Raw genomic sequence first — 23,434 nt, 5'->3', positions numbered from 1 at the left:
CAAGTTTGTTCATTGGGCCAAGTCCGTTTATTGGGCCAAGTTTGTTTATTGGGCCAAGTTTATTTTATTGGACCAAGTTTATTTTATTTCGGGTCAAGTTTGTTAGTTGGGGCAAGTTGTTGGGCCAAATCTATTAGGCCAAACTTGTAAGGCCAAGATTATTGGTTTTAAGATTTTGTTTTTGGAGCTTAGTCTATTAATTGGGCTAGATTTGTTAATGGGTCTAAGTTGTTTAATTTATTTGGTTGGGATAAGTACTATTGGTCCAATCTAATTTTAATTGGGTCATTTTAAGTATGATTGGACTAGTCTAAATATTTTTGAATCAGGATAAATGTTAATGAGCCAGTTTAAGTTTAAGGGCTTCAGTTAAAGGGCAGCGGCTCGAACTAGCCAGCGACGAATAAAATTGTCCGTAAATATATATTTAATGGATGTAAATGTATATTTTGATATAAGTATGATTTTTATGAAAAATAAATTAAATATATATTTACGGAAAAAATTTTAAGGAAAAAGATATTTTCAAGTTCATGAATCATGCATGTATTTTACGATAAGATAATGGGCATGTAAAGAAATTATTTTTGGTAAGTTGATGTGATTTGTGGCACTTATGTTTAAGGGCTCATGGATCCCCAAAGGTTGGATGAAGTGACACTTATGTTTATGGGCCTACGGATCCCCAAAAGTTGAGTGAAGTGGCATAAGAGGCGTAGGAAAGCCACAAAGGTTAGGTGGATCTCGCCGCCACGTACGTTGGTTTATAGATTAATCAATTGCTTATGTTTATGGTCACACTTTACTGATATGACTCACAAGAAAAAAGATTTTATGATTATGACATGTCATGATTATGTTATGTATTATGTTACGTATTATGTTTATGATCGAGATTATGATGATGTTTAGGTTTATGACTCAGTATTATGCAAACGTTTTCACGATCATGCATGCACGAGACATTTCATGATATTTTTATATGATATGTGCTTGCATGCGACCGTATTATGTAGTATTTGCTATTAAAGGGTAGAGCATGTTGAGTCTCTAAACTCATTAATTCTAAATAGTGTGCATGTGAGTTTGATGTTAGTTAGGAGGTTGTGGTCCTGACTAGCAGTGAAGACCTTTGTGCATTCGTGGCGAGCTAGCACACCCGTGACCAGTGTTTTTGGAACCGGACCGAATCGGTCGCCTTACCGGTCCGATCCGGCCCCAAAAACCGAAAAACCGGTCCAACCAGTCAGAACCGGACCAAACCGGTCAAGAACCAGTTGGACCGGCCAAGAACCGGAAAACCGTTTCAACCGGTTAAACCGGTTGAACCGGTTTTTCGATTTTTTTTTATTTTTTGAAAGTTTAAATTTTTTATTTTTAAACCTTAGATTTAATATTTTTATATATAAATATATTATTATTTGAAATATCTACTTCATTTAAAAAAATATTTTAATAATTATTGGTTTTTTAAAAAATAAATAATTTATTATTTAATAATTTATAACTATAATTGATATTTTAAATATATTTACATATTTATTTAGCTTTCAAACAATGTTAAATATATATTTTATGTCTATTTATATAATTTTTGAGTTATATAAAAGGTTCTACGGTTCGACCGTCCGTTTAAAACAGTTCGATCAGTTGTGTAACACCCGAAAATTTTAATACGTAAATTTGCATGCATAATTAAGAAAAATAATTATTTAAAATTTATATTTGGGTTAAATGACATTTATGTGTTATTATGTGAATTATATGCATGATTTAATTTATTTTAGCATTTAACCCGCTATTTTAGAATTTTTATATTTTTAAGGAATTATTGGTTTTGATCGCGTAGACGAAACCGTGGACGGACGAGATACCAAAATTCTTAGCCAAAAATATTTTATGAGTTTTATGAGTCTTAAAATAATATTTTAAGGTATTTTTTCAAGAAAATTTTAGTATTTAGTTATATATTTATTTAAGGGTTGATCTTTAGCCAAAAGAAGTCATTTTAATGACTTTATTTAAATTTTAAAAATCCCTTAATTTATAATTTCGGGATTTATGCTTTTACATCAGATTTTAATTATTAGTAATAGTTTTAATTATGATTTTATAGTATATTATCTAATTAGGTTTTGTATTTTAAGTAATTATCTAATATTTAACCCTAAACCAAATCTTTAATCATCAAAAACCCTCCTTAGCCGCCTACCCCATATCTTTCTTCATCTCCCTCACGGTTTGAGCAGAAAACAAGCCACCATAGCCGATCAACCTTTTCTTTGAGGATTTATTTGGTCGTTCGTCGTTCCGAAGCCTCGTATACGCGTCTTTCTTCGTCAAATAATTAAAAAGGCATGTCTATTCTTTCGTTTGAACACCATATAAGCTACTATTCACGCATGACGGTTTTATTTCAGATTTTTATCATGAACTTTTCGATTTATGCATGTAGGTAAGGTTTTTGATGTATTTTGATGATTCTTTCATTTATGGCTCACGTTTTTCATAGTATGGCTTGGTCCAGGACTGAGGGTTCGGTCAGTGGGTGTCCTAGGGTGCCTAAGGATCGAACCATGGCCAGGTTACAGGCTGGTTAAGGGCTGGCCGATCAGAAACTCCATGGAAGGGCTGTGGGTGCGCAGGGTTAGGGTTTAATGGAAGAGAGCTCGGCTGGTCCATGCATGGTCATGGACCAACGGGGTGTGGGCTAGGTTAGGACCGCCCAGATGTGGGCTATGTCTGGGCGGCGGAGCTCCGGCCAGGGGCGGCCGGAGCTGGCCGGCAGCAGGCCAAGAATGTCTGCTGCTCGCGGCCGAGAGAGGAAGAGGGAGGGGAATCGGGTTTTGGGATGGGGCTGGGTCTGGGCCGGGTCTTGGGGTTCGAGTTGGGTCTGGTAGGTCTAGGGTCGGGTCAGGTGGTCCGGGTCTGGGTTAGGTGGGCCGGGCTTGAGTATTTTAATTTTTAATTATTTAATAGTTTAAGTGTATTTTGGGCTTTAATAATTAGTTAGAAAATTATTTGGGTCTCCAAATAATTTTATTTGGGCCTTAAATAATTTATTTAAGTTAGCTTAATAATTTTTATGGGCTTGGGAGCCCATGAATATTTTTGGGCCAGTCAGTGAATTTTGGGCCAGTCTAGAATTTTATTGTGTTTAATTAAGTTAATGGGCTTAAATATTTTATTTGGGCCCAGTTAAGTTTAATTAAGTTATTTGGGCTAAAAATATGATTATTGGATTTTATTTAAGTTTAATGGGCCTAGATGAGTGACCAGCAGTCTGGACCAACCCATGAAAAAATAAATAAGTCCGAAATATATATTTAATTATTTTTATGCATGAAGTCTATTTTAAGTATATTATGAAAAATTAGTTAAATATATATTACGGACATATTTTCAGTGCATGCATTCATGAAATTTCTTATGTATATAATTATGTAAATAATGAGCAATAAAATAGTTTGGTGGAAATTGAAGTATGTGTGACATAGGGGTGATTTTCCACCATATGATTCGGTAGTTTTACTACCATAGGGGTGGTTATCCACCATATGATTCGGTAGTTTACTACCATAGGAGGTGATTTATCACCGCCATCGTACGTTGGTTCAGGAGACTGATCAGTCGACACATGAGCGTCACACTTATGGATAGGTCCATCTTCAGGTTTCAAAAGCATTGCTCAATTATGTTATATATGATGAAGAAATAATATGTTTATGATTATGGTTATGATTCAGTTTATGATTCAGCAGTTTTATTATGTGATGAAAATATTTCCATGCATGCTCATGTACATGTATATGTATTAGTAATTATGTGATGCATTATTTTTAACCTTGTTATAAAGGATTAGACATGTTGAGCCCCTGGGCTCACTACGCTTATATGGTGCAGGTGAGCATGATGACATTTATGTAGCTCCTACCGGTGGTGAGGACTTATGAGCTCACGGAGCAGTGGACCCCGTGACCGTCGCAGCTATTTAGTTTATTATGTTGAATTTTGAAACATGTTTTATTTTATTATTGTTTCCGCATATGAGATTTTTCAGCAGCATTGTTTATTATTTTAAATTGATGCATGAAACATTTTTAAGGATTTATTTATTTAATATTTTTCAGGTTATTTAAGAAAAAGTATGTTATTTTTATATACATATATGTATGGGCATGTATGTATAGTAGTATTATTTTTAAAAAAAATTCCGCATTTATTAGTAGTAGGCGTTTCATTTGGTATCAGAGCGCGGTCCTTGGAGGGTGTTTACTGTCACGTGAAACTCAGAAATCTCACTATCGGTCTGTAAGTTTTAAATGCTTTAATAAGATTTAGAAGGAGCTTATGTATTAAGTTTAAGTATTTCATGTTCAGTAAGACTTTTGAAACCCTTAGTTATGAATTGCGATTTACGTAAAGAAAATATGTGGTGGTGCAGAATGCCTCCGAGACAGATAAATAGGCGAGGGGGGACCTCCACCTCAAGCTCCGCAGAACCCTCTCTTAGCATTGGAGCAGGCCAATGCTAACATGATGGCTGGGATTACTGCTCTGTTGGAGCAGCAAGCGGCACGTCCTAGGCTCACACATGATGAGGATGTTGCCGAGCGGTTCCAGAAGAAGGGACCTAAGGAGTTTGTCGACACCACTGATCCACTCATTGCTGAGGGGTGGATTCGATCACTGGAGTCCATATTTGACTACATGGGGATCACTGATGCTGACAGGGTGAAGTGTGCAGTGTATATGATGAGAGGTGATGCAGCCTCTTGGTGGGAAGGTGCGGTTCGAGGTGTGAATCTACCTACATTGACTTGGATAGAGTTCAAATGCATGTTCTATGCCAAGTATTTCACTGAGGATGTGCGCATTCGCATGATCCGAGAGTTTATGAGTCTCCGCCAGGGAGACAAGTCTGTGGTGAATTACATCACCCAATTCGAGAGAGGGTGTCGTTTTGTGCCTCTTATTGCTGACAGTGCACCGGATAAGTTGAGTCAATTTGTGGATGGTTTGCGGGCTGACATCAAGCATGACGTTCGCATGTTGTATGTCACTACTTATGAGGCGGCAGTTAGCAGAGCATTACGTTCTGAGGAAGGGAGGTGAGAGATGCAGCGAGAGCAGCAGAGTAAGAGGCAGTTTCAGCCAGGGTATCAGAGGGCGACTTCGCAGCCTCCTGCGAAGAAGCCGTATACTGGGCCTTCTAAGGGCCCGAATCATCAGGGACAGGAGCAGAGGCCTCAGGGGCGTCAGCCACAGCAGCAGCAGAGGGGCGGGGCCCCTAATACTGGAGGAGTTCCGATCTGCCCGCAGTGTCAGAAGCCGTACACCGGGAAGTGTCTAGTGGGGTCCAATGTATGCTATGTTTCCAAGGAGCCAGGGCATGTTTCATATAACTACCCGAAGAGGAAGAACACCACTGGGCGGGTGTTCGTCATGCAGGCTGAGGAGGCAGACCCAGATACATCCTTAATCACCGGTATTTCCTAAACTTCTTCTTTTAAGAAATTTTTGGGAATTTACTTCATGATTTTAAATTGCATGAATTATCTGTTTGTTTGGTTAGAGTAGGATGTTCATTTTATTCGTGTTTAATTAAGAGAAATATTTTGTAACTTGTATTGGGAGAAAAGTAAGTTTAGTATGCGATTGTTGGGATTTTCTGCGTGCAGGGAGAATTCTAGTGGGAGGAAATTCCACGTTTGCGTTGCTAGATTCAGGAGTCATGCATTCGTTCATCTCCCTAGAGTTTATCAGGCGGGTAGGCATCAAGCCTGAGGTTGCTGTTACAGGTTACGATGTCACTATGCCGTCTGGTCAGATTCTTACTACCACTAGCGTCTGCAGAGATTTGGAGATGGAGTTACAGGGACATACTATCAGAGCAAATTTTGTGGTTTTACCATTGACTGGATTCGATCTGATTTTGGGTATGGATTGGTTGTCAGTCAACGGAGCAGTGATTGATTTTCGGCAGAGGACAGTGGCAGTGAAACCAGTGGTAGGCGACCAGTTTGTTTTCTATGCATCTCCGAGCAGTGAGATCTCGCCTGTTATCTCTTATACACGTGCGAGGAAGTTATTGAGACGTGGTTGCCAGGGGTTTCTCGCCAGTGTAGTCACTTCATCAGAACCACCTAGCAGATCATTGTCAGATATAGAGGTGGTTTATGACTTTTCAGATGTCTTTTCGGAGGACGTTTCAAGAGTCCCACCAGCTAGAGAGGTGGAGTTCAGTATTGATCTGATACCAGGTACTGTTCCTATCTCTAAGGCACCGTATCGACTTGCTCCTACTGAGATGAAAGAATTGAAGGAGCAGATTCAAGAGTTGTTGGAGAAGGGCTTTATTCATCCTAGCTTTTCTCCTTGAGGAGCTCTAGTGTTGTTTGTGAAGAAAAAAGATGGTAGCATAAGACTTTGTATCGATTACCGAGAGCTCAACAGGGTCACTGTGAAGAACAAGTATCCACTGCCGAGGATTGAGGATTTGTTCGATCAGTTGTAGGGAGCTTCGGTTTTCTCTAAGATCGATCTGCGATCTGGCTATCATCAGTTGAGGATCAGAGATGCAGATGTGTCCAAGACTGCTTTCCGGACACGCTATGGGCATTACGAGTTCTTAGTAATGCCGTTTGGATTTACCAATGCTCCAGCGGTCTTCATGGATCTCATGAACCGCGTATTTCAGCCGTACTTAGATCATTTTATCATAGTCTTTATTGATGATATCTTGATCTACTCGAGGAGCATAGACAGCACTTGCAGACAGCATTGCAGACTTTGAGGGAGCATCGACTGTATGCAAAATTCAGTAAGTGCGAGTTTTGGCTAGAGCAGGTGAAATTTCTTGGCCATACAGTTTTGAAAGATGGGATAGCGGTGGATCAGACGAAAGTGCATGCAGTGCAGGATTGGGGAATTCCGAAGAATGCTTCAGAGATTTGCAGTTTCTTGGGTTTAGCAGGCTACTACCGGAAGTTCATCAAGGGTTTTTCTTCTATTGCAGTACCCTTGATATCAAGGAGATTGTTAGACTGCATGGCATACCAGTGTCGATAGTATCGAACAGAGATACGAGATTTACGTCTGCATTCTGGAAGAGTTTGCACATAGCTTTGGGGACTCGGCTATTATTCAGTATAGCGTTCCATCCCCAGACAGATGGTCAGTCGGAGAGGGTGATCCAGATTCTTGAGGATCTACTGAGAGCTTGTGTCATTGATTTTCAGGGCTCTTGGGAGACTAGACTGCCATTAGTGGAGTTTACCTATAACAACAGTTTTCAGTCGTCTATAGGTATGGCTCCTTATGCAGCTCTCTACGGGAGGAGATGTAGATCGCCAGTGCATTGGGATGAGGTTGGCGAGAGGATTTTACTTGGTCCCGAGATTGTACAGCAGACTGCCGATATTGTGACACAGATACGGGATCGTATGAGGACAGCTCAGAGTCGTCAGAAGAGTTATGCTGATACTCGACGACGAGATCTTGGGTTTGTAGTAGGTGATCATGTGTTTTTGAAAGTATCACCTATGAAAGGGGTGATGAGATTTGGTCGCAGAGGCAAGTTGAATCCGAGATATATTGGGCCATTTGAGATCTTGGAGAGAGTTGGCACTTTGGCATACCGTTTAGCACTACCGTCAGGGCTTGCAGCAGTGCACAACGTTTTCCATGAATCCATGCTTCGGAGATACATCTCTAATCCGACGCATGTGTTGGATTACGAGCCTTTGCAGTTAGCACCAGATCTAGCATTTGAGGAGAGGTCTGTTCGTATCTTAGCCAGAGATGAGCGGAGATTGAGGACGCGGGTCATACCGATGGTCAAAGTCCAGTGGCAGAATCATTCCGAGGAGGAAGCCACTTGGGAGACCGAGGCAGACATGAGGACTCGCTACCCGGAGTTATTCGAGTAAGCACTTTAATTTCGAGGACAAAATTCAATTTAATGGGGGGAGAATTGTAACACCCGAAAATTTTAATACGTAAATTTGCATGCATAATTAAGAAAAATAATTATTTAAAATTTATATTTGGGTTAAATGACATTTATGTATTATTATGTGAATTATATGCGTGATTTAATTTATTTTAGCATTTAACCCGCTATTTTAGAATTTTTAGATTTTTAAGGAATTACTGGTTTTGATCGCGTAGACGGGACCGTGGACGGACGAGATACCAAAATTCTTAGCCAAAAATATTTTATGAGTTTTATGAGTCTTAAAATAATATTTTAAGATATTTTGTCAAGAAAATTTTAGTATTTAGTTATATATTTATTTAAGGGTTGATCTTTAGCCAAAATAAGTCATTTTAATGACTTTATTTAAATTTTAAAAATCCCTTAATTTATAATTTCGGGATTTATGCTTTTACATCAGATTTTAATTATTAGTAATATTTTTAATTATGATTTTATAGTATATTATCTAATTAGGTTTTATATTTTAAGTAATTATCTAATATTTAACCCTAAACCAAATCTTAGTCATCAAAAACCCTCCTTAGCCGCCTACCCCATATCTTTCTTCATCTCCCTCACGGTTTGAGCAGAAAACAAGCCACCATAGCCGATCAACCTTTTCTTTGAGGATTTATTTGGTCGTTCGTCGTTCCGGAGCCTCGTATACGCGTCTTTCTTCGTCAAATAACTAAAAAGGCATGTCTATTCTTTCGTTTGAACACCATATAAGCTACTATTCACGCATGATGGTTTTATTTCAGATTTTTATCATGAACTTTTCGATTTATGCATGTAGGTAAGGTTTTTGATGTATGTTTGATGATTCTTTCACTTATGGCTCACGTTTTTCATAGTATGGCTTGGTCCAGGACTGAGGGTTCGGTCAGGGGGTGTCCTAGGGTGCCTAAGGATCGAACCATGGCTAGGTTACAGGCTGGTTAGCGGCTGGCCGATCAAAAACTCCATGGAAGGGTTGTGGGTGCGCAGGGTTAGGTTAGGACCGCCCAAACGTGGGCTACGTCTGGGCGGCGGCGCTCCAGCCAGGGGCGGCCGGAGCTGGCCGGCAGCAGGCCAAGAAGGCCTGCTGCTCGCGGCCGAGAGAGGAAGAGGGAGGGGGATCGGGTTTTGGGATGGAGCTGGGTCTGGGCCAGTGTTTAATAGTTTAAGTGTATTTTGGCCTTTAATAATTAGTTAGAAAATTATTTGGGCCTCCAAATAATTTTATTTGGGCCTTAAATAATTTATTTAAGTTAGCCTAATAATTTTTATGGGCTTGGGAGCCCATGAATATTTTTGGGACAGTCAGTGGATTTTGGGCCAATCTAGAATTTTATTGTGTTTAATTAAGTTAATGGGCTTAAATATTTTATTTGGGCCCAGTTAAGTTTAATTAAGTTATTTGGGCTAAAAATATGATTATTGGATTTTATTTAAGTTTAATGGGCCTAGATGAGTGACCAGCAGTCTGGACCAACCCATGTAAAAAAAATAAGTCCGGAATATATATTTAATTATTTTTATGCATGAAGTCTATTTTAAGTATATTATGAAAAATTAGTTAAATATATATTACGGACATATTTTCATTGCATGCATTCATGAAATTTCTTATGTATATAATTATGTAAATGATGAGCAATAAAATATTTTGGTGGAAATTAAAGTATGTGTGACATAGGGGTGATTTTTCACCATATGATTCGGTAGTTTTACTACCATAGGGGTGGTTATCCATCATATGATTCGGTAGTTTACTACCATAGGAGGTGATTTATCACCGCCATCGTACGTTGGTTCAGGAGACTGATCAGTCGACACATGAGCGTCACACTTATGGATAGGTCCATCTTCAGGTTTCAAAAGCATTGCTCAATTATGTTATATATGATGAAGAAATAATATGTTTATGATTATGGTTATGATTCAGTTTATGATTCAGCAGTTTTATTATGTGATGAAAATATTTTCATGCATGCTCATGTACATGTATATGTATTAGTAATTATGTGATGCATTATTTTTAACCTTGTTATAAAGGATTAGACATGTTGAGCCCCTAGGCTCACTATGCTTATATGGTGCAGGTGAGCATGATGACGTTTATGTAGCTCCTACCAGTGGTGAGGACTTATGAGCTCACGGAGCAGTGGACCCCGTGACCGTCGCAGCTATTTAGTTTATTATGTTGAATTTTGAAATATGTTTTATTTTATTATTGTTTCCGCATATGAGATTTTTCAGCAGCATTGTTTATTATTTTAAATTGATGCATGAAACATTTTTAAGGATTTATTTATTTAATATTTTTCAGGTTATTTAAGAAAAAGTATGTTATTTTTATATACATATATGTACGGGCATGTATGTATAGTAGTATTATTTTTAAAAAAAAAATTCCGCATTTATTAGTAGTAGGCGTTTCAAGTTGGACCATTTTTTTAAATAAACTGGTTCGATCACCGGTTCGGTTATGAAAACAATGCCCGTGACCTTCGTCAGCTCATGTTTCAGTTGATTTAGTTTATGATGAGATATTTTATGAATTGAGCTATTTTTCTCACATATTTACTATTTCTCACTAGTTTACATACTTTTGAGATTCTAGTCGTTTGCAATTTAATCTGTTCGAGTTTTTAGAATTTTAACATGCAATCAATTTTTATTATGAATTAAATTTTATGAAAATTTATTTTAAGTATAGATGTATATATGTATGGGCATATATGTAATATATATATATATATAATCCATCGGGTATCGGTCGATTCAGTTGGTATCAGAGCCAACCTCTCTTAGTACGATATGGTTCGGGGACGAACCAGGCGGAAGCTGGTGGGCATGTGGCGCCTGGGGCTAATAAGAGGGCAGGGAGTGATCGTCGGTGCCAAGAGGTTTTACGGACAAGGAGCGGCTCCTGACAGGCTTCTAAGCGAAGGGAGACATGAATGAACCGATATCGTATCGAAATGAGAGGGGGATTCTAAGACTGTGTAGGTATGTGACTGCACGGTTGAGGAGGGCTTAAAAGATTTGATAGGTACTACTCATATCACAAAGGTGCGTCTTCTTTTTGGGAGCTCATCATATAAGAACTTCAAAGTTTAGCGTGCTTAACTTGGAGCAATTTTAGTATGGGTGACCCCCTGGAAAGTTTCTCAGGGTTTGTGTGAGTAAGGACATAAGCACGCTCAAAAGACACGTCTTGATACAATGAGGACAGTCGTCGAATCTGGGGCGTTGCATGTTGCATGTTGCCTGTTGCCTCATGAAGAGGGTGAGAGTGAAAATGACCTGTGCATCATCACAAGGTACATCGCTCATTAATGGAGACTCTTCTCTTATTTCACTCAACTCCATTATTTATCAACTTTTACCACAATTCCACTCGGAGTAATATTTATTTTTAAAAAAATTAATTGATTTCAAAAAATATAGAAATTTTCACTCATTTTGTAGAACTTCTTTTGGAATCAATCTGTAACAAAAATATGCAAAGGGGATTTGTAATTCCACAAAAGACTTATGGATCTGTACAAGCTGAAAAACAGTAGTAAGAAGCTTAACACGAGCCATGGAGGTGATTCTTCACTGACCGCTAAATCTGTACATGAAAATAGAACAAAAAAGACACCCGACCCGAGACTCTTGACTCGACTCGAATCTACTCCTTTATATAATACACACTATGTTACTTAATCTTTCCTAATAAATGTGTTCTTGTATGAGCTGATGATGTTCACATTAAGCTGTAGAAGCTTTTCAGTTTTCTAGCAGTTATGCTACGCCTTACCAGTATCCACCACTTGATCACTGCCAAAACCTTGAACCACCTTGTCATGGGGCAATGTATCCTAGAAACAGAACATATTGTGCTTATTTCATGATTGTTGCTCCCAAGAACCACTCCATTCCCTTTCCATGCCGACGGTCTACCATATACCGATACATCTTGATGTAACAATTGTGTCTCAACATAGTTATCTTCAGAAGCCCACATATGATCATTTCCCATAAAGAATTCATCAGCGGAATTGTCCACCTCGAAACTGTTTTGCAATGCTAGATCAAACGTCCCATGGTTTTGATCTGAACTAGATGCCACACACATTTCCAAGGAGCTACTATATGGTTCTTTGCCTTCGTAAGGTTTTGATGATGAAATAGTTGGATGATTGACATTCATCTGCGTTCCCAGATAATCTGTGATAAAAAAAAATGATATTTCAGTTGCTTCCAAGTGCAAGAGAGAGGTGCCATGAATAAAAGATTAACAAAGGGGTAATTAATTCCCAAATCTAGTAGATGTCTTGCGAACTGCACGCTTAACAGATCACAAATTTATTACCATGTTCACCTTCCATGTAAGTGTGATTGTTAAATGAAGTTTCTCCAGCACTTGCCAATAGCATCGGGACAGGGCCGATAACCGATGGGTCAGCTACCAAAACCCAGCCCTCCAAGTTGTCATATGCATGTTGCTTTAGCTGTTCCACAACCCCCTGCCAACACAGAAGGGAAACACAGAAGGGAAACTAAATCTGTCTCATATATCTATTCCATGTGACATAGTTTTAGGCTCAAAGTAGCTAGAAAGTAGAAACCAACCGCGTGACATACGTCTAGCTTATCCAAATAATGGTAATTCTGTCCATCAAAAGTTGCTCCTACAACCTTGTGGACAGAGTTGAACACTAGACCGCCTTGTGCAGTGCTGTACGTGTACAACTTGTTATCGACTAGACAGGTTAACGCATGTCCAACGATTGTTTCCCACTTTTTATTTGAGATGTTATGCAGCAGCTGCACATCAAGCGAGTAGTGTTGGAAAAAATTTATGTATTGTCAGCACAAGAATTTTGTACGTAAACTTTGTAACAAGTGTATCTTACACTACGCAAGTATCGCGGTTTTCTGAAGTGCAGCCTCAAGAAATCTTGGACAGTGTGTATCTCGCACTTCATCAATTTTTTATGTGATGGCCCATCTTTAGCAATCTTATCTAATCGCCACACTTCAGAATCCAAGGATGGCGGGTAAAGTTTCTGATATGCTACAGAACAAATGATATGTCAGCACTGTCTTTTTATACAAGTTGATCTTAGCAGAAAATGAATGAACTTCCATAAGACATTTACACAAACTATATGACCATTAAAGGAGAAAGGGGTTCAAAATGACACGTACACTCGCCGCGATGGTCTTTAACTTTGAAGGGGTTGCTAATTCCGTCCCTAACCCTCATTCGATCAGACCCGGCATGAAGTTTAACACCCAATCTAAATTTCCCACTTCTTATCCAGCTTGAATTGTCTGTGAAGGTAATGTCACCGATGTGTCCTACACCCTCGTGAAACTGGACAATCAAATCTCCGGTTACCAACGGCCTTTTCCCTACTCTGTTCTGCACGGTTTTGCGATCAAACTGTTGTCCCATTGTATCCTCGTGATCATCAAGATTAAATTCACCATCCAGGACTACAAGATCCACTTTGCTTGAAGAAATGGAACCAGAAGTTACTATTCTTTGGGAAGTGGGATCACACAAGACCACTTTTACAGGGCTTTTATCGTCAGATAAAATTTTACACCCTGTGAAAATGATTCTGGGGATGTTACTCTGAAATTGCAATTGCCAAGTCCTAGATACGAAGGGTGGCTCGATTTGGTCGTGAGAGGAACTGAAAGAAATAGTTCAATGATACATTTTTAGAATGTCATAAACAAACAAGGTGCATAGAAACCTAAACTACATCTAACTCAATAGGGTAGGTCAGTTAAAAAGACCAAGTACATACATGTAAATAGACCGTAAATCCATGGAATCGGATACATAGCAACATTACACTTGGAGATGAAAATGCAAGCGTTTCCAAGGGTGACAACATATATAATTAGGGATGGCAATGAGACGAGTTCGGGATGGGTTTTGACAAACCCGAGACCCGTCCCATTAGAAAAAAATCAGACCCGAACCTGCCCCGTCTCTTTTTTGGACCCGCCCTGCCCCGCATTAAAACCCGGATTGGACCCGCCAACCCGCTCACCTTTAATTTTAATTTTTTTAATTAAATTTTTATTTATTATATATACATACATGCATATATATTAAATGGAATATATATATATAATATGTGTAAATACATATTTAATTATATATTATGTATAAATATATACAATATATATTTACTATAATATATTATATACGTACATTTTATATATATATATATATATATACAAAGTATACATATAATATATCATATATTATATATTATATATATAATCTACTTATATAAATTATACGGGATGGGTTCGGGCAGGTTCACCCAAACCCAGGCCGGACCCATTGACTTGTATTCGCCCCGTCTCACCTCGCAACCTGTTTAGTTGGGTTTTAACCGTTCGAGACGGGACGGGTTTCACACAGGGCCGGACATTAATATTGCCATCTCTATATATAATCTAGTAAGACGCCAACCTCAGTTTTTGAAACGAATTCTCCACCGCCTCACGCACCTATCAGCAAAAACACAACAGATCAAGAATAGAAAGATTCATTGCTTATACGACTCAAGAAAACCAATATGCATACCCATTTCCGGACGAGAGGTTCCAATTTGGGTACATGTTCTTGCAGCAGCCGTCCTGCAGTCACCTCCCTTAAAAAACTGCACCAATCCAACCAATAGGGGCAAAAAGGAAATGAAATGAAAATCGAAGGCATCCCATCAATATCATGAATAAACAAAGAAACATGAACAAGTACAAGTCCACCCACTTGGAACTAAAGCGCCGCCGACGTTTATCCTCGCCAGCTTCAGAAACTCCCTTACTCCCCTCCTCAAGAAGCCGTTTAGTGTTCATGAAAGAGCCGAAGAGGTAACTATTTGGAATGGTTAGCAGCAAACATTAATTCCAAGTACTCCTTATATATGGACACCAAGAAAATGGAGGAGAAAACAGAGAAACTGGTGAGCCAAAGTGAAACTACACAGGAAGCTTCATTTCCTAATATTAAAAAAAGACCATGTAAGTTAGTTGTCAAATTGTAAAACCCTCCAGGGACGTAAGCCCAAACCCACAAATCTTATGTGTGGGTGTGTAGGGCACAAGATTTTTTAAAGTGCGTAAAATCCAACTTACTGTAAGCACCACGTAAAAATGACAAAGAGAGGACAAATCATTAATTGATTAACTAACCTAAAACAATCCAACCAACAGAATAACATGACAAAATCTGATTAACACAGGGATTATGAAGAAAACGCATATGCTATATGCATGTAAAAGAAAGGGACTTGGCGCGTTTTAATTATTTTGTACTTCAATATTTGAGATAAACATGTCGCTTTTAACTCCTTTTCCAAAGTATTGTGTAATATCAGAATCCATTTTATATACACGTTTGGAGTACTTATTGGACACGCTGTTAAAAATATTCAACAACATTTACATAATAAATATTAGAATTTTTTATCATATTTAAAATAAAATAAAGATTGTCTAGTTTGTAGTTGTTTATAACAAGACGAATATTCAATTCATTATATAAAATGAAGGGGAGGGCTTCACAAAGACTTTTATGGTCAATACAATAATACTTGTCACTTTTTCTTTTTTCCTTTTTTTTTCACATGAATACATGGACACCAAATATTCTTTTGGAAAAACATATGAACAAACTTACACATACCCAACACGGAAAAATGACTCGTTTTATAAGTCTAAATTGATTCATATATATTATATAGAAGCTGGCTTATAATTTTATTGATCGTGATGAAGCCAACAAAGAATATGCATAGTATTGTTTTCAAGCAAGATTCTGGCTTCCCTACACTCCTTTTCAATGTCGCTTGGATATTTCCCGGAAATAGAGGCTGGTTGAAATGTTGAGTTTGGCCATGTTGACACGAACTCAAAATGGAAGTTTGAATGCACCCAAAATTCAATTTTTGGAGAAATTATTCATGAAGTTTGATGTTTTCCAGTCATTTGGGATATTTTGTCAAAAAAGATTTGGACTAATTATAATAATAAAAAGCTTTCTTTAATAGTTTTTTGGTTTTCTGTGCAAGTGCTTCGAAATTATTGGGTTGTTTAAGGAAGATTTTGTCGCTATGAAAATGGCTAGCATCTGCATCAGTCACTGTCTCTGTCTCTTCCAACAAAACAAATGGGTGGATCTTCCCCCAATTTCATTTTTTTTAATTAATTAAACAATCAAATCAATTTCAGTAAGCATGTATTTTGATTAGTTTGAACTTAATATAATTTTAAAAATATTAGATCCCATATAAAATTTCAAAATTTTTCTATGGCATCACTCATTTCAGGGAGATTATTTTTCATATTTCTGGCTTCAGTTTTTTTATTTTTTGTAAAAAAAAATAATAATTCCCTCTTCTTCTTTTTTATTTTTTATTTCACAACTCATTACGTATAATAAAGTTTTGCTCTGGTTTTAGAAATAAAGCATATAAGAATGGGTGGTTGATGAAAATAAGATCCACGTTTTATTTAGATTTAAACATAAAATGGGCAATGGAATCAGAATGTAATAATATGATACACCTAGTAAAGTTGACATGTATCTATGTAGAAACTCCATAAAAGAAAACATTAGACTCAATCGTACATACGATATGAATGCTACAACCGGTCTTTCTCTGGATATACAGGAACTGGACCGACTTTCGCGTCATAAACTACCAGAAACAGAGAAAGATACCAACTTTGGTTACCAAAATGCTAATATTGGCGCAAGAAACAGTAGCTAGTTCTCTCCTTAAATACTAGTTCTAAGAAAACACCTTTTTTTCTTTGGCTCTAGACTGGGTAGCAAGTAGCAGTCTAAAATCAACATAATTCCTCCACACAGTGACGATCATTCTGTCGATCATCTTCACACAAAGATGTGTATTTGGTCATCATAGTAACCCTTCCCCTACAAGTTAAAGAAAGGGAAAAAAATTACTAAGAATCAGCTAAATTTCTTAATGGGAAATCAAACACTGTTTTTCCGTAAGCCGTGATCAAGTATCATTCCCAATTAAAGACTATCACTTGTGAAAAATAATAGAATATAACTTACGCAGGTCATCAATAGAAATGTTACTCGCGCTTTGCCCTCCTTTTATTAAGCGAACTCGCCCTGCAACAGTATCGGATTAAAACTATTAAGAGACTTGATAACCAAAATATGTACACCATTGAGTAGTTATAGTTTGTAGTTAGGTTATAACCGAGTTTAGACGTATGATATTTTCATCAGAAACAAGATACGTAAATCTTGTCATTTCATATCCACCATTCTTTAGGCAGTACATACACCAAAACCATGTAACCAACCACGGGATTTTTTAGGTATCCTGCTAGTTGTTTCAATTCAATACAAGGAGATGGTACAACTAAAGATTAGACTAAATCACAGAAACTACTTTTGTTTGGACTGAAGGGTCTTGTCTTCCTACAGACTAGCGTTAGAAATTACTGTCTTTGTGTAAATCATTTGACGTTAGAGTTTGATGCAAAGTTAGATGATGGAATTTGCTCAACATAATGAAAAGTTCTCGGGCAAATGCACAGAAAATGGTATTCAAACAATTTTTTAGAAAAATAAAAAAGAGTGTCTAAATGAAATGCAAGTGAAAGGTGGTAGCCTTACTTCATGCCCGTATCAACCCTTTTGAGTTAGATGTACTTCAATATTAATGGATCATCAAATTATTTATTATTCTCACTCAAACTTTCAGAGGTCAACAACAAATTGGACAAATGAATTAAATTTCAATCAATTGCAATACAATGCAATGCTTCTGAACACTCACCGATACCGTGGCATCAGCCACAAATACAATCATTCAAACCAAGATAAAATTTGTTTGGCATAAAACGACGTATGGGAGAACTAGGATGTTCTCTGGATTTGGGATTCTACGAACATTTTCTAAAATCACTAAATTAATGAAGCTGAATCAATGGTAAATGGATAGAACTAGTCTAGTATACCTGTATAAATGCCCTTAGAAATACAGGAGGAGAAGCAAAATACAACAAAAGACTTTTGATTTATTAAAGTCATCACAACCTCAGAAAATAGAATCTTAAATTTAAATGCTTTATTTGAATAAATTGATAGATGAACAAAAATGAGGAGGTAAACATAACTAAGATAGTTAAAGAGAATGACTTGCAGATTGAAGCAATAAATAAACCAATATGGATACCAATGAGGGTACAGGGGTAAATATAATTATAGCTTAGATGACATGGAAGAAAAGGCACACAGGAACATGCATAAAATATCAAGTTCACATACCATCACGACGCACGACAATTTCTGGAATACTTTTTATGTCACCATTAATGCTGTCGTTGTAAACTCTTGTTTCAAGTTCGCCCTCAACATAAACCGAAGAGCTGGCAAAAGAACATCTATTCATTAGATAGAAATGTAAAATCCAAAAATGGATCAAACTAAATTAAATGCATTCCTACTTTTTCACAAGTTGTTGAACTGCATAAGCCCCAAGCATAGGGTTATGCACTGCAATGCGATGCCACTGAGCTGGTTTTGGCAAGTCAGTAGCACCAACTTGTCTTTGGTCATACATGCCGCCAGTTCCAACGGTAAAAACAGTTACAGTTCGGCCATTTCTCAGAATTTTTTGGACGGGGGCTTGCCCAACTTTCCCACACACAATGGCCTGTCAATTTTTTTTGTAAAAAAAAAGGAAAAAGATTTTTAATCAAGGACACTGAAAAACAACAATCAACAGTGCAGTCATCAATGGCAAATTTGAGGACACAAGATCCATGTTTAGGCAAAAGAGCAACTCAGATGACATACAGTATTAGATCAGCATTTGTTTGGAATAAGATGTGGAAACGGAATATTCATATCCAAAACTTGACAATTTTCCCAAAATAATTCAGAAACTTTGCAATAGAGCTCGTTGTTGCATTGTTGGGAAACATATCAATTTGAAACCAGCATTCTTATAAGCTTCACCTGTTCTCACTAATTCAATAACTGCAAAGGAATGGATAAAAATAACAACTAATCCATGTTGATGTAAACCCGAATATTTAAAACTTACAGTCATCACCAAAAAGGAGATTGAACTCCAAAAGAACCTAAATGTGTTCATATGTTGTTACCGATATACCTTATGGACACCACGAAAATTCCATCCTTTTTTGGGATCTACAGTCTGGAGTTTTAAATCTGGCTTATCCGCAAGAAAGTCATCGTCATCAATTTCCAAACCACCTTTCCCACGTTCATTTGCATCAGTGTCTCCGAATCCCCCGGTAGAAAACAGCTTTGAGCTTTCTTTCAAACCAATTGCTACAACAATGTGATAAATTATTTGAGATTTTATCCGAAACCATCAACCACTACGCTTCACTCATTCTTTCTTGAAATAAAAAGAGAACCCATGTCGAGATTCAGAAAAAAAAAAAAAGAAAAAAAAACTAAAGAACAATAACATAAAAGTAGCGTTCCAAGAACTGCGTTGGCTAAAATTCCAGAGCAAGCAAATGTAGAAATGGTTCGAGTAATGAATTAAAAAGGTTACCTATGGAAGATGAGTTGCGAGGAATTTTGAGGAGTTTGAAGAAAGAAGTCATTCTCATCTGAGAGCCAACGTCAAACAAGCGGAGGCTTTTGGCAAGAGGTTCAAGGTTAACAAGTAAGTAAGCTAGAGCAAAGAGCATAGCCTAACACGAGACTGCTGGTAGCGTAGTATTGCTTAGACGCATCCAATCTAATAGAAGCCATTAGGGTTTCTGAATCTGATACAGCGCAACACTAGCTCCTCTTCTACATGATATAGTAAAACCATATCACAATGAGCAAAACCATATGATATTAAAATAAATTTAAAAAAATGATCAATCTTTTGACTAGATCATAACTTATGGGTACAATCATATGATCGAATGAGTAAAACCATATCACAATGGATAATGAGATAGAATATGAGAAATCATCCCGTTCAGCCAAAATCAATATATCATATTTACGTGTCCTAGTCCTATAGCGCTGATAATAAAATGTTCTACAAATTATATGAACGAATAAGTTATTATGAACTACATGCAATGCAAGTGCTTGGGACTGGTATAATTATGTTGAATTGTTGATCAGAGAACCGAATCATAACAAGGGAACCCTTGGGACTGGTTTCATAACACAAACATTTGGAATATAAATATTATGCATCAGAGAACCGTATCAAATTCCTTATTCATGGTTTATTGCTTCAATTCCTGACGAGGGTTGGGTAGGAACTAGGAATTAGGAGCTAAGCTAAAAATAAGGGAACCCTGGAGCTTCCTTATTCGCATTCTTCAATGTGATAAAATCTAGAAATACAAGTCATTCGCAAATCCCATCCTTTCAAACATCTGTATCTCTTCAAGCAGCTTCAAGACTGTCAAGAAAAGACATTTATTTTTCCCTAGAGCAAGAATGCAGATACTCGACTGCCAAACCAAAAACCACAGTATGGAATTTCAGTTCATGAAGAACAGCAATGCTGAAAAATACTGTAAATCCACATGAAACATAAACAGTAAAATACTTAAACATAGCACGAGCTCGATCTCTTTCACTAACGAGCTCGATCTCTTTCACTAGAATAACTTCTTAGACCTCTTCATTCAACTAAAGCAGAAACTAACTCTAAACTAGGGGTGGGTGTCGGGTCGGGTAGCATCGTGTTCTTATAGTTCTGGCCGGGTACCCGAGTTCGGATAGTTCTGGCCGGGTACCCGAGTTCGGATAGTTCTGGCCGGGTACCCGATATGTCGGGTAACAAATTTCACTACCCGAACACGACCGGTACTTACATTTTCGTGTAGTTTCGGGTACCCGAAAATTGAATCTGTCTTTTTCCTTTATCTTTTTTTTAAAAAATAAAAAAACCTTTTCTATTTTTCTCCACATTCCACAAAAAAATCATAACTCATAAGCCGCAAAAATGATTCAAATGGAAATGGTGATACCATCCGTAAATTGTCCACTGATTCTACCTTTCTTCTTGGACTTACCCGATTACTCCTAACAAATTGCTTAAAAATTAACATTATCACTAAATAAACACAACAAATAATAAAGTAATTATAATTTATAACCCAATAAATCTAGAGAAAGAAATAGAAAACCGATTTGCATAAGGATTTGTACTTCGCGAGAGGTCGAGTGTAAGAGAGTCCAGAGTGCTGGACTAGGTCAATAACTGTCCGACCGGCCACCAGGTATAGGAGTCCAGCCGTGGCCCGTGTGGAAGAAAGGGGAAGACCTAGCCGACGGGAGTGTTTTTGAAGCCAAAGAAAAAATGAATAAAAGAGATGGGAATTGGGAAAATGGCAATGTATCCTTGGTGCAAGCGAGTCAATCTGATAAATATTTAATTTGTATTTTGAATTTATCAAATTTGAGTTAAATTTGAATATGTTCGAATTTTTTTTTTGAGTTGAACTCGAGCTAAATTTATTTTGTTCGATTGTTCACGAATAGTGCGCGAGTCTTAATATTTAATTAATATAATATAATTATATATAAATATATATACATTTCGAACATTTTGTGCTTTTCGAACCATAATATTCGAGCAATAATTCACGAATAAGTTCGAATATTTCGAGCCGAACTCGAACTTCATTTCGAGTCGAGCTCGAGCTAAAATATTTGAAATTATCGAACTTCGAATCGAGCTCGAACTCGAATATGCCTATATCGAGACGAATTCAAGCCTTAAAATTTTATCATTATTCGACTCGATTCAATTCGTTTGCAACCCTATTTATTTTATCCTAATCGAATGCACATAACTGGGGGCTTTAATTGTATAGGCCCTTACTATATTGCTTTACAAAAAATTAATAAATACATCACATATCCGATACCCAATCGAACAGCAAAAAAACTACTGACATCAACCTGACTTCCAAAATATCCAGTTCGGGTAGAAAATGTAAGATTTGATTTGTGTATACATCCAAACCACATCACATTTCAATTTTCAGAATATATATATATATGTGTGTGATATATAATTGAACTATACTACTAAAAAAATTAAATTTGGTGGATTAAATAATTTGTGATGATCAACGACAAATAAAAAGACCATATAGTTGGATTATCCACACACATATCAATTTTCATAAAAATATAAGAGACTCACATGATATAATGGTATTGAATTAGGGGTGAAACACTCTCGATGTAGTATAGACCAACTCTATTTCACCAGAGTAATTCGTACTCCATCCAGTAAAATTCAAATTCATCGTCGGATTTTTGGTCCTTCTTGATTTTGATTAACACAAATATTCACATGAAACTCGGTATGAGTCGTCTCACGAATTAATATTATGAGACGAAATTTTTATTTAGATCATCCATGAAAACGTAAAATCTTTTATGTCGAAAGCATTACTTGTTATTTTAAATATAGATATGATTGAACGGTCTCACGGATAAATATTCGTGAAACCGTCTAATACGAAACCTACTCGATTAATTTGTACAATTGAATATATCTACAAAAATGTTCTTTCACACTACAATAAAAAAAAATACGTATTAGATTAGTATGTTGAAAAATTCCTATGAACTTGACATGAAGCATAAATTTAAATAGAGAAGTGCATTTTAATGTATACATTTCAATTACAAAAACATCCTCAGCATACGAAATTTTAAGTGCAAAATGTAATGTTAGACGTACATACACCTAGCTAGTAGCATTTCTCTTCTTAAAAACTTGCATACGCATAAACATTATCAACAAATTACAGCACGAGTTGGGCAAAGAATTCCGTACGTCCACTCACATACCTTACAGTACCCAACATGTGATTCTCGCTAATTATATAGAGAGTGGGTTTTACCTTCAGTTCCGAAGAGATCTAAATGGGAATATATATGGGAAATTTTCGACTTAATTGATATTTACGTTAGGTCCAACGATCCTAATGTACGTGATTTAGGACGTTTAACTTCTTGAATATGGACAAAAGAAATAAATGGGCAAGCAATAAATGTTTGACAAAGTATGCAGCAGAAGTTATCTATTTCGTTCATTACAGTATGCAATATATACATAAAGAAATAATATATATGGTAGACTAAATTTAAGGCTATATTGTCGTGATCCTTCTTTTATGAGATTTGACATACACTAATTTAGGAATACAAATATAATACAAATCAATAGTGAATATTTCGTAATACTCCCCCTCAAGTTGGAGAATGAATGTCGTGAAGTCCCAACTTGCTCCGCAAATTCACAAACGGTTCTCTTCCTAACGCTTTTGTAAATACATCAGCTAATTGCAAGTGTGAAGGCACAAAAGATGGAGCAATCATTCCAGCTTGCATTTTTTCTCGTACGATATGACAGTCAATTTCAATGTGCTTAGTTCGCTCATGAAAAA

At 36.9% G+C, this 23,434-nt stretch overlaps 2 protein-coding genes across 8 annotated transcripts; both read right to left on the bottom strand.

Annotated features, from left to right (window-relative positions):
* Positions 1 to 11,468: 11,468 nt before the first annotated feature.
* On the bottom strand, positions 11,469 to 15,278 carry LOC140891596 (calmodulin-binding protein 60 B-like). Of its 7 annotated transcripts, none has more exons than XM_073300184.1 (9): positions 15,179 to 15,278; positions 14,757 to 14,986; positions 14,571 to 14,646; positions 14,457 to 14,494; positions 13,166 to 13,659; positions 12,871 to 13,031; positions 12,587 to 12,781; positions 12,327 to 12,480; positions 11,469 to 12,181 (listed from the first exon to the last, which is right to left on the bottom strand). In XM_073300184.1, the coding sequence occupies exons 2-9, from the start codon at positions 14,840 to 14,842 to the stop codon at positions 11,718 to 11,720; spliced, it is 1,668 nt and encodes a 555-aa protein (XP_073156285.1). In that variant the 5' UTR covers positions 14,843 to 14,986; positions 15,179 to 15,278; the 3' UTR covers positions 11,469 to 11,717. The 7 variants fall into 7 exon arrangements, with proteins under 7 accessions (XP_073156285.1, XP_073156284.1, XP_073156281.1 ...); XM_073300183.1 differs by having other exon boundaries at positions 15,122 to 15,225; XM_073300180.1 differs by having other exon boundaries at positions 14,757 to 14,861; positions 15,179 to 15,222.
* A 1,245-nt stretch (positions 15,279 to 16,523) lies between these two features.
* LOC140890525 (single-stranded DNA-binding protein, mitochondrial-like) lies at positions 16,524 to 21,348 on the bottom strand. The gene is made up of 7 exons (XM_073298374.1): positions 21,177 to 21,348; positions 19,564 to 19,808; positions 19,150 to 19,331; positions 18,479 to 18,687; positions 18,300 to 18,400; positions 17,073 to 17,132; positions 16,524 to 16,925 (listed from the first exon to the last, which is right to left on the bottom strand). The coding sequence occupies exons 2-7, from the start codon at positions 19,700 to 19,702 to the stop codon at positions 16,909 to 16,911; spliced, it is 708 nt and encodes a 235-aa protein (XP_073154475.1). The 5' UTR covers positions 19,703 to 19,808; positions 21,177 to 21,348; the 3' UTR covers positions 16,524 to 16,908.
* Between the last annotated feature and the right edge of the window lie 2,086 nt (positions 21,349 to 23,434).

This window comes from Henckelia pumila, chromosome 3 (genome assembly GCF_033568475.1).
Source record: "Henckelia pumila isolate YLH828 chromosome 3, ASM3356847v2, whole genome shotgun sequence".
NCBI lineage: Eukaryota > Viridiplantae > Streptophyta > Magnoliopsida > Lamiales > Gesneriaceae > Henckelia > Henckelia pumila.
The sequence above is the reverse complement of the archived record's forward strand: the minus strand, read 5'-3'. Positions and strand labels throughout refer to the sequence as shown.

What these genes read in the sequence shown, in the direction of transcription:
- LOC140891596 (XM_073300180.1), bottom strand. Translation starts at nt 15,207, where the DNA reads ATGTTATTCTGTTGGTTGGATTGTTTTAG. An exon ending in AATTCGTTTCAAAAACTGAG is followed by an intron (nt 13,660 to 14,456) that starts GTTGGCGTCTTA and finishes TATTTCTTTCAG; the next exon opens with TTCCTCTCACGACCAAATCG. An exon ending in TTACATGGAAGGTGAACATG is followed by an intron (nt 12,182 to 12,326) that starts GTAATAAATTTG and finishes TTTTTATCACAG; the next exon opens with ATTATCTGGGAACGCAGATG.
- LOC140890525 (XM_073298374.1), bottom strand. Translation starts at nt 19,702, where the DNA reads ATGCTCTTTGCTCTAGCTTACTTACTTGTTAACCTTGAACCTCTTGCC. An exon ending in TCGCAACTCATCTTCCATAG is followed by an intron (nt 19,332 to 19,563) that starts GTAACCTTTTTA and finishes ACATTGTTGTAG; the next exon opens with CAATTGGTTTGAAAGAAAGC. An exon ending in ATTTTCGTGGTGTCCATAAG is followed by an intron (nt 18,688 to 19,149) that starts GTATATCGGTAA and finishes AAAAATTGACAG; the next exon opens with GCCATTGTGTGTGGGAAAGT.